A 10906-nucleotide genomic window follows, 5' to 3' on the forward strand; every position below is an offset into this window, starting at 1 on the left:
AACGATAGAAATAAGGTCTCAATTCCTGCCCCTTGAAGTTGGAAAATGAAATAATCAAGTTCTTAAAAACTTAACCCGTTACTTTAAAAGGCATACCACGTTGTCTCTAGCATATATGATGCTAAGGCCTAGTAATATGGAAGTATCTGAGTGAAATACCTCAAATAAAGAGGAACAACAAGTACCCTACTAAAGGCAAATCAAAACAACACAGAATCAGTACAGAAGCAAATGTATAATATAATTTGAACTTGTTGCTCTATCAAATACCACTCCCCTGCTCTCCTCCCCTTAATTGAGATATCTAAGCGAAAAATCATCTTAACTTGGATAAAGAAGTGTTCAAACCAGTTTGCACACGCCTTGCCAATGGAAAGAAATACATTTGATAAAGTACGGATAAGCACGAGCTGCTTGAATACCACGATATCACAAAGAAAGAATGTCTTTGATAGAGTCAAGACTAACACAAGCTGGCCCAAACATCACCATTATATCCCATCGGCAAGTACATACAATTTAGTTCACATTCTAAATCAATGGAACTTAAAGATCGAATTAAGTTGATCACAAAGAATTCAGTATTTTACTATTTTATCAATGAAGATGATAAGAAGAGATGAATGAACAAACAAAAAATTATCTCTTCATTGTCTTTTAACATTCATGTACAACAAAACAAACCCCTAATTAGCCATTTAATAGCTAGCTACATCATATTTGGGCATAAAAGACTCTACTCTTCAATATAATCCAATGATTTCCCCAAAATGTACAAATTATAAACTATATTCCTATTATAAAAAACAAAACAATTTTTTTTTTGAAAAACTCCTAAAAGACTTACCTTTATAATGTTTCTATGAAATTCCTCAAATACCCTTCCACTTCGGGCTTGCCACTGGAAGTGTCGGCGACAAAGGGAGCTGCTGAAACCCTAGTTGACGGGACGGTGAAAGCAGAAGACCGGGAGATAGCAAACCGTACGGCGACCTTGGCGACGGCAAACACCCAAACGGAAGTGGCGATGAGGGGAAAGCAGGAAACGGTGGTAAAACAAAGGAGGAGTTTGTCGGTGGCGGAGGAATGTTCTGTTGATGCGGCAGCGGAAGCGGCTGAGGAGGCGGAAATGGTGGCTGCTGCTGCGGCGCACCGAAGTTGTTCCACCGCGGAGCTAGTGGTGATAGCCCAGTAGAGAATCGCTTGGAGTCGGAATCAGTCGAAGCAGAAGCGATTGAGCTCTGTAGAAACCTCATGTAAGCGGAGATCGGCGATTCCGCCGACGCATGCACCGCCGGAAACGGTGGGAGAGGAGATAACGGATGTGCCTGAACAGGCCGTTGACCGCCAACAAACCCACCGATACCTCCACCAGCAACGGCGTTATTAGAACCATTCACAAACGGAGGTGGGCGGTTGCTAATCTGAGCAAGCGGCGGAGGACGAATCCTCTGCAACCGTGAACTTGCAGCCTTGGGTTGTTGAATAGGTGTAGGAGTCGAAATCCTTTCATGAGCAGGGGAACCCGTAAGCTTCTGAACAACATCCCTAAAATCACTCTTGTTAATATTATACACCGGCGGCTGTTGCTGCGGCTGAGGGTGCAAATTTTGCGGCCCAGCTGGAGGAGGCGGAGGAGGAGGAGGAGGAAGAGGCGGTGGAGCGTGTTGGGTCTGCGCCTGCGGAGGATTCTGGTTTTCAAAAAAAACAGGTTTTCTAATGGGTTTCGAGATCTTATGAGAGATTTTGTTTAGGTGCTTCAAATACATATCTCTATTACCACTGCTACTACTACTTGCTGAAGTAGCAGTAGAATCACCCTCACCAGAAGAATTACAGCTTTTATCCATTAAACAATAGAGCAGCAGAGCTTCCCCAAACCACTCTTTCTCTCTCTAGAAATGGGGGGTTATTATATAAAAACAGAGTATCTATTTTTTTTTTCACTAAAAACAGAGCAACAAATTAAAATTATACTATATTCCCTTTTTTTATATTACCAAAAAAGTAGTAGTAATGAAGATTACAAAGATTCAAACTTGATACAGTAAGTAAAGAAAGTGAATGAAAAGAAGAAAAAGATGGAACTAAGGGGGTCGGGGGCAGATTTGTTTTGCTTTAACCTTTGGGACATGGGGATTTTAGCTTAAAAGAAGAGAATGGGGCTTTGTAAATGAAAGGGTTTTAATTAAAGAGTATAAAATGGAGCCTGGTGGGGGAGGGAAGGATACACTGTAGATTCGTGAGTTGCATAGAGGAAGAAGATGATGATGATTGTGATGAGAAAAGATGCGTGTGATATCAGTTTTTGCTAAGATAAGAATGGGCTTTAGGTGAGTGATTACGTTTTATTTTTGTCTGCTTCTCTAGTTTAACTTCGCCTGTTTAAACACCTCAACTCATTTTTTACGTAAAAATATCTTTTTAACACCTTATAAATCATGTGTCGTTATCGTAAGTGTCCATCGAACATAGTAAAAATGAATTAAGATTAAATTAAAATGTTTAAATATACACTTTCAAATTAAAATTAAATTTGAATAATTGTTATGTATTATGTCTATCTAAAACTACCTATGAGTTTGAACGTTTTATTTGATGCAAATCAATTTTGCGTAATCTTAATTATTTTTCTGGACTTGATTATTTGTGGGAGTATCCCCTACAATTTTAATATGGCAAACAGGCAAAAAGCGTAAAAATATAGTCTTTTGTAGATAATTATAAATCGTTAATTATTGCATAATTACACAAAAATCATTTATTTATTTTAAATATGTATGTTTCACTTGCTTCCTCTTAATAATAAATAATAATAATATATATTTTAACCCCAAATTTGTCGTATTTTATCTCTTTTCTAATTATATAACTATTTATTTTAACTATTCTATTTTTTCTTTTCTCATACAAACTTTGTAACAAAAAAAGAGAAAAAAATATTGAAACTCCGTTATGTTCTAATGTTAGTCAATACATTTTAAAATGTTACTTCAATTCCATGAATGACTAAACGGGGTCCACCGTTATCATATGGGTGATGCTTGGATTAATTTTATCCCCTCATTTTTTTAAAAAAAAAAATTAGAATCTCATACTCATATTAAAGTTCGATTATATTCAGATCGTGTCGAAAAGTTTCATATTGTGGTAAAGTATTCTCTAAAAAATGAATGTGTATTTGAAGAGATTCAAATTCAAGACCTCTAAAATAATATTTAAAGTTACAACTACAGCATAATCGTTGTTGGTGATTAATTACACAAGTATTTAAGTAGGTAACAAATGTTGTGTTCGTTTTTATGGACGGTTTGGACAAAGAGATATATACCTTATATTATAAAGTTTATATCTTTTTAGAAATTCAAGTGACATGATATATGTCATTATATTCGATTTGAACAGGACATCTAATTATCTTCAAACCAACTTTTCTTTGTTTATCTTCTGTGTAATAGAGATCATTGGGAAAAAAATTATTTACACAACTAGATTAGTTTTATAAAGAAACTGCAGCCAATCTTCTTTAAATCATTTTATTTTTAATAAAATGGACCTTAAAATAATAAATAACTCATTAAATTATAGTATGACTAGTGTAGAAAAAATAATTTGCCATGTATATAACTTAAATCAATTGAAATCAAATGTAATCAATTCTTACCATCTGAACGGTCTTATTATGCTCGTTCGATATTATTGATTTATGGTACAATTTGGTTGGGCTTTAAAGAGCAAAATAAAGTTAATACTTTACTTAATTCCGAGGCAATAAATGGTTTTCCATTATTTTTAGATTAACCGTTGAAAATTAATTTTATTCTAGCTTTATGAACGATATTCTCTCTGCTCCATTTTAACTTTCATTTAAGCCTTTTTAATGTCTATTAAAAAATAAAAATACAAATTGTAGTTTACTAACTTATTCCTATGTAATAAAAGTAGATTGATTTTTTAAAAAATATTGTGCATATTTTAATAATATTTTATCAATTTAAAATTTAAAATTTTTAAATAGCACTTTTTTTTTTTTTAGCTAAAATGATAGTTAAAATTTAAAAAGACGTAGCCAGTAGTAGTTTAGTAATAATAATGACCCTTTGGAGTGGATTTGTTTCCAATACGACATGTAATTACAGAAACCTAATTAAGATTACTTTCATTTGCATTGGTTAATGGAAAAATTACTTAACTACACTCATTTACTTACTTTAATATCCATTTATCCCTATTTATTTCAAAAAATTCAAAAATTCCTTATTTACCTATGTATCCCGCATGTATCCCGTGCACAACGCTATGTATCCCGCTATGTGGAATGTACCAAACGCTATGTATCCCGTGCACAAGACTATGTATCCCGTGCACAATGCTATGTATCCAGCTATGTGGAATGTATCAAACCTAATGTATTACGTGCACAACGCTATGTATCCCGCAAACATCATTTTTAAGGGATTTTTGGTAAATAGAAAACTAAAAGGGATAGGATATTATTTAGTACTTATACTATGTGATTCCTATAATAGTTAATTTACCAAAGGTTACAAGCCCAATGACTCTAATTAGCTATCCTAATTTGATTAGATTCACTATTTTTACATTAAAGCAAGTTTTGACTGGGTCAAATTTATTTTTGACCGAATTATGTTTGACCATTTTCAAAATATTATGGAAACAGCAATAAAGCATAAAAGTATTGTGTTCAAAGGATTTTCATTTCAAAATTAATCCTATATCTGTGATATTGAGCAAAAATAATTCTGATTTATTATTCAAATTATATTTTAACAATCTTTGAGAGGCACATCACTAGATGAATTTTCAAGACATGTCAATTTAGTGTTTAGTACAATGTAGAATGTATTTTCAAAAAATATTTCTGTGATAAAATTGTTTTTCGGTGTTTGATCATCTTATATGTTGAATTAACTTTTTCAAAAATACATTTTTAAATAGAAAAATATAATATATTCTTTTGTGCAAGTCGTAATTATTCAATTAATAATACTTGCTTCAGTTAACACGTAAATATTTGTCTAACATTTTGTGTCATTCCCCATATTTTTACTATTAGAATTGTGGTGGAGTCTTTTCCAAATACTATACCATAATAGAATCAATCCTTCATTATAAAAAGAGATGAAACAGTAGTTCCAATGTTACTTATTAAAATTTTCCCAATCAAGTAAAATAATTAAACAACCAGTCAAAATTCAATAATAGAAGTATAGTACTACTAGTAATAATAATGTGACCACACCTTCTTCTTTTTTCCCTCAACACAAATACCATTTTATTAAACAAGTTTAATATTAGTTTTATCAAAATATTAATCAGATGCTTTATTTTGCTTTCTCAAATGATGTTCAATATTGATATTGAGATCCTTGATAAATTCAAATTCACCTGCATTTTCATTTTGATTTTTGAGGGATCAAATCTGAAACTTAAGATTTAAGAGTAGAGAAAATCATATTCAACCTATCAAAATCTTCGTGGATATAAACCAATGTGAACTCAAAATTCTGTAATTGTTTAATACAATGCACAAAACCTTTTGTTTTGTGGATTATTTACGACTTCACAAGCACACAACTTTTATAGGATTAGGATGGTGGGAATTTAAAAGAGCTAGCACTTTTTTTTCTTAATTATCTTTGAGTATTGCCTTTGAATTTGTGTCCTCGATATTTCTTTTAAAATCTATAATGATGAAGTGAAATTTTGTCGGTTTTTCGTTTTTGGGATAACTATATACTCCCTCCGTCTCATTTTATATGTCACCTTTTTACTTTGCTTGCATTAAGAAATGATGTAATTTTACCCTTCTACCCTTAGTTGTTTATTTTGGAACTCAAGTTTTCAATCAATGAATATAAATTAATTTATTTTGATTAATTAATTTAACCAATGAACATGAATAATTTACTTAACTTTTCTAAGTTGGTCAAATGTATGTTTTCAATGCTAATAACTCACAAGGGTAAAAAAGGAACAATATGCTAATTTATGCATTGATTTTATGAAATGACAAGTATTATGGACCAATTATTTATAAAAAGAAATGACATATAAAATGAGACGGAGGGAGTAGTAAATATGATTCTCATTTTATTTCTCTTCCAATTTATGAATATTAGATCATGATCCACAATTTTTTATAACAAATTAAAAATCTTATAAGAAGACATTAGATCACAATTATGAAAAAGTTTTTAAGAAATACTCACTAATTGCAATATATGTACTTTTTTTTTTAAAAAAAATGGTATATATAATGTTTGTTATTAATTTAATTTTTGTTGGACGTTTTCAGTTAAAATCAAACCAAATCAATTATGATTGTATTTTTTTTCTTTCAACTCCAAATCGAATCAAATCAATTCATAAGTCGTCTCTTTTCCGGTTTAACACTGCTTTGTTAGTTTCGTACTTTGGTATTATTGATTGATTTTGTTTGAACAACTCCTAATTTACACTACTATTTAAATATAAGGACGATATCTACGTGATGATCCAAAAAAATAACACTTCCATAAATGATACAATGATAAAATTTTAATTTCAAGGAACTATAAATCAAGATATTATGGATCATTGAGAAATGTGATGTAGTGAATGAGATTGTTGTTATCTTCATCAGGGGTTTGGGACTCGAGCCTTGAATATCGAAAAATCTTTGACAGGGAGCATTTTCATCCAAATGGGACCTACACAATACGAATACAAATTAATTAAACTTTAATACAGATATCGAACACCAAATAATGGAGAAAAAAACATCAAACGGGTTGCTAAGTCATTGTCAATGGACCAGAAGATTGATTCTTACCTGATTCTTTTAAGATGTAAAAAAAATATTCACAACTCTTTTAGCTTTGAGGTATAAAAAAAAAAAAGTTCCATTTAGAAACTTACGTATCTTTTTGTTCTTTTCCCCCCACTTGTTGTGTATAAGTTATTGAGTCTTTAGACCCCAATAATTGGTATTTAACTGTCAATTTCAATAAAGAATTAACCAATGTTTCCTCAAGGATGTGGCAAGCAACTTTATAAGCTTATTTTCCTTTCGCATATATAATTCATATTCACCCCAGTCCCCACCAATTGAGAAATGAAAATTATAAAGAAAAAAACAAACAAAGAAAATAACCAATATGAAAGTGCTTAAGATAACATTTTTATTTTTATAAGAAGAATGCAATATTTATTTGTTCATTTATCACATATTTTTAGTGTATTTTATTTAAAATTTCTTCATAAATATATTTGTTCTTTATTTTAGAATAGTTAAAAGATTTAAAATTATCCATGTCTTGAATATTTGTACGTTGAACTAGGGGATAAATGCATAGAAAAGAAGTTGTACATGTTTGTCAAGTCTTGAGAGAGGAAGACTCGAGATCTGGATCAAGTAAAGTGCATCATAGACGCGGGAGGCAAAGTGTTGATTAAATGGACACTCACTAAAGAAGATGACAAATATACTTCTATAAACTCTTGAAAAAAGCTTATTAGACTTCAATAAACCAATATATGTTATTATTACTATTCAAGGAGTGAAATTGTTTTAATGATCTTTTCATGAAATTTTATGAATGATTAACACTTCAATTTCATTTATAAGTTTGAAATTTCTGATTGAAGTGTTCTAATTCCATTTATAAGTTTGAAACTTCTTGATCTCAACATTGCAAATTCAATTGTTGGGTTAATATTTAGTGTACTGATGAAGACACTAATTATGTTGATAAGCTTGACAAATATGTGATAAGGTTTTATATTGAGACTTAGAGTGGGCTTGAGATGCTTCTATGGAGCCCATACCCAAAATTAGCCCAACAATGTAAGTGACCTTAGCCTCCTTCCATTGGAGTAGATGTCTGGACTGTGGTTCATATCTTTGGTCCCTTATTTTGTAAATGGGTCGTTTGGTAGAGTGTATTAGTAAAAATAATGAATATACTAGCTCCGTGTATAGTAATATATTATCTGGTACTTTATGTTATGTATAACCAATGTTCTAGTGTGTATTATTATTATCATGGATTTTTAGGTAATAGTAATGCAAATGGATTTAATGCATGCATTAGCATCTGTTAAAGACCCAATTACACCTTGAAATTCTTTTAACATCTTTTCCATCATAATTGTGTAGGATATTTTTGTAAATAAATATTTGTTAATCAGATTTTATTTTTTTTCGTTCAATTTTACTTGTCCAGTATTTTAGAAATGAACTTTTCACTTTTAATATATCAAGAAAAAATAATTAATTGTTTCCCCTATTTATCTTCAACATTAATTACTTATTCTACAAATCAATTTTCAAGACCTAAATTACCCATCAATAATACAAATATTATGGTAAAATATTCATATTAATCATCAAATTAACTTACGTTGCTTCATGAGAATTCTTTTATATATATATATATATATATATATATATTTAAGAACTTGAAAATTGACTTTTCAGAAAAAAGTTTTTAAATAGATGTGTCTGTTTAATTATTATTTTTTAAAAATATATTAAAAAATTAACACAAACAATATTACTCCACCTATGAATGCATGGTTGAAAATGAAATTCGAAAATTTTACTAAAACAATGCATAAGGAAGAAAAAGCAGCAAATAGTATAATTTCTCCAAATGTAGTTTGAGGAGGTTAAAATATAGGTAAATTTTAACATTATCTTGGAATAGAAAATTATTTTAAATAGACAGTCAGCTGAAAAATAATCTAAAGCAGTACAAATAAAAAGTTAGCGGAAATAGAGTCAATCATTAAAAACAAAAACACAACAACGAGTTGTGAATATATTCATGTGTTTTTGTCTTGTTTAAAAATGACTCTAAATACTTTCATTATCGAGATTAGAAATTCTTAGTTACTTAATTTATGAGGAAACGTGTCTCACATGATTGATACTATTTTATTCAAGTTAATCATGTAATTGAGATTATAATTTCGATCATTATTTTAAAGGTTGAAGATAAAAATAATATATCTATTCACATTATTTATGGAAAAGTCTTTTTGAAAATATTTTTTACGAATAGATACAAAATTTTGAAAAATTTTAATAGATCACTTTATTAAGTATTTAAACCTTTATTTCATTAGTGAAAATTAGATTTTCTCCCTTTTCATTTTCTCTTCCTCTACCCCTTTTTTTTTTAAGAAAAAAAAAGACAATATCCAATTCAGGATAAGTAAAAGGAATTCAAAACACAATAATTAAAAAAAGATCCTTTATTTACTTAAAAGTGACTTTGTGAAGAACCCACTAATAACAAAAGAGTGAAGCACTCTAACTTCCAAGAACGTTGCTTTCTTTTTACTATTTTAATCTTATTTATATTCTAAGATATAATCTAGGGAAAAGGGTCTGATATACCCCTCAATTTTGTCATTTAGAGCTGATATACCCTTCATTATGAAAATGACTCATATATACCCCTATTTATATACAAATGGCTCACATATACCCTTTTCCTCTAACGAAAATAAAAAAAAATTAGTTTAATTTTTTATTTTATTTTTTTTAAAAAAAATAATCCCATATGAGTATATTTAATCCTCCTCAAACATTTTTTTTAGACATTTTTTTGTTTCAATGACTAATTTAGATTTATTATTTTAATGGTCAAATTTATTTATGTTTCACTTGTAAAACTTATTATAGATGACCAAATTTTTTTCTTCAAATACAAAAATTAAATTACAATATAGACAAAAAAAAAAGTTTTAAATTATAATATAGCCCAAAAAAAATAGTTTTAAATGTTTTTCTTTACACTAAGGAATGAAAGAAAAAAATAAAATAAGAATAAGAAACTCAAATAATTATAATTAAAGAAGTCAAAAGACAATTTATGTATGAAAAAGATTAAAATATATATTGAACTTTGCTAGAAGTATCATATATACCCCTCAATAATTTTTAAGGAAATTAAAAGTCAAAAATATAAATTTAAAACTAATTTTTTCACTTCCGTTAAATGAAGGGTATATGTGAGCTCATTTTGTAACAGTAGGGGTATATGTGAGCCGTTTGTATAACGGTAAGGGTATATATGAGCCACTTTGATAACAAGGGGCATATCAGCTCCAAATGATAAAGTTGAAGGGTATATCAGACCCTTTTCCCTATAATCTATAATAATTTAATATGCACTTCATATATGTGCCATCTCTTTCAAATTGAGGTGTTTATTCATTTTTGAATATGTATCATTTTACTATTAAGGTTAGAATATAAAAATAATAAGTAATTAATTTTGTCATGAATTTTTTAAATGATAAATAGTTTCAAATAATTATTTTTAAAAATCACGTTACATCATTTGAGACGAAGGAAATATATCTACAAGGACATTGACTTTGAGAGAAATTTTGAAAACACTTTGGATTTGACGCAAATTATTAGTTTCATTTTCGAATTATTGAAAATCTTATTAAAAATCTCAGTTTTTTATTAAAAGTTTCTTGCTACTATAAGAATTTGAGATCACTTACTACGTCATATGATGGATCGAACTTTAGAGTGTATCTGAGTTTAGTTAATCAAGTAATTTTAATAGGGAAAATTACGTGTATAATCAAACATATACTAGTTAATTGCTTAACATAGCTATAGTTTGCCTTAATTACAATTTGTGACATACTTTTAGCTATAATTATGCGTCTCAGCTTTTTAGTTTTGTATAATTCACACATTTATATAATTCAGAATTTGTATAACTTTTCTATAATGTAATTTTTGTATAATATAATTTGTATAACTGTTTACACTTCAGATGTTTATAATTGTATAAATTCGTTATTTCAAGTTTATATAAAAATAACTGAATTATACAAATATACTCGTGAATTATACAAATCTCTGAATTATACA

General features: G+C 29.1%; 1 protein-coding gene across 1 annotated transcript; it reads right to left on the bottom strand.

The window, feature by feature from the left end:
• Window positions 1-626: 626 nt before the first annotated feature.
• Window positions 627-2302, bottom strand: LOC125851072 (VQ motif-containing protein 9). Its single transcript, XM_049530871.1, has one exon. The coding sequence runs from the start codon at window positions 1848-1850 to the stop codon at window positions 873-875; it is 978 nt and encodes a 325-aa protein (XP_049386828.1). The 5' UTR covers window positions 1851-2302; the 3' UTR covers window positions 627-872.
• Window positions 2303-10906: the final 8604 nt, after the last annotated feature.

Source organism: Solanum stenotomum, unplaced genomic scaffold (assembly GCF_019186545.1).
Source record: "Solanum stenotomum isolate F172 unplaced genomic scaffold, ASM1918654v1 scaffold21764, whole genome shotgun sequence".
In the NCBI taxonomy this organism is placed as follows: Eukaryota; Viridiplantae; Streptophyta; class Magnoliopsida; order Solanales; family Solanaceae; genus Solanum; species Solanum stenotomum.

Bases quoted from the DNA above. Each gene is read 5' to 3' on its own strand.
- LOC125851072 (XM_049530871.1), bottom strand. From the start codon at position 1,850: ATGGATAAAAGCTGTAATTCTTCTGGTGAGGGTGATTCTACTGCTACT.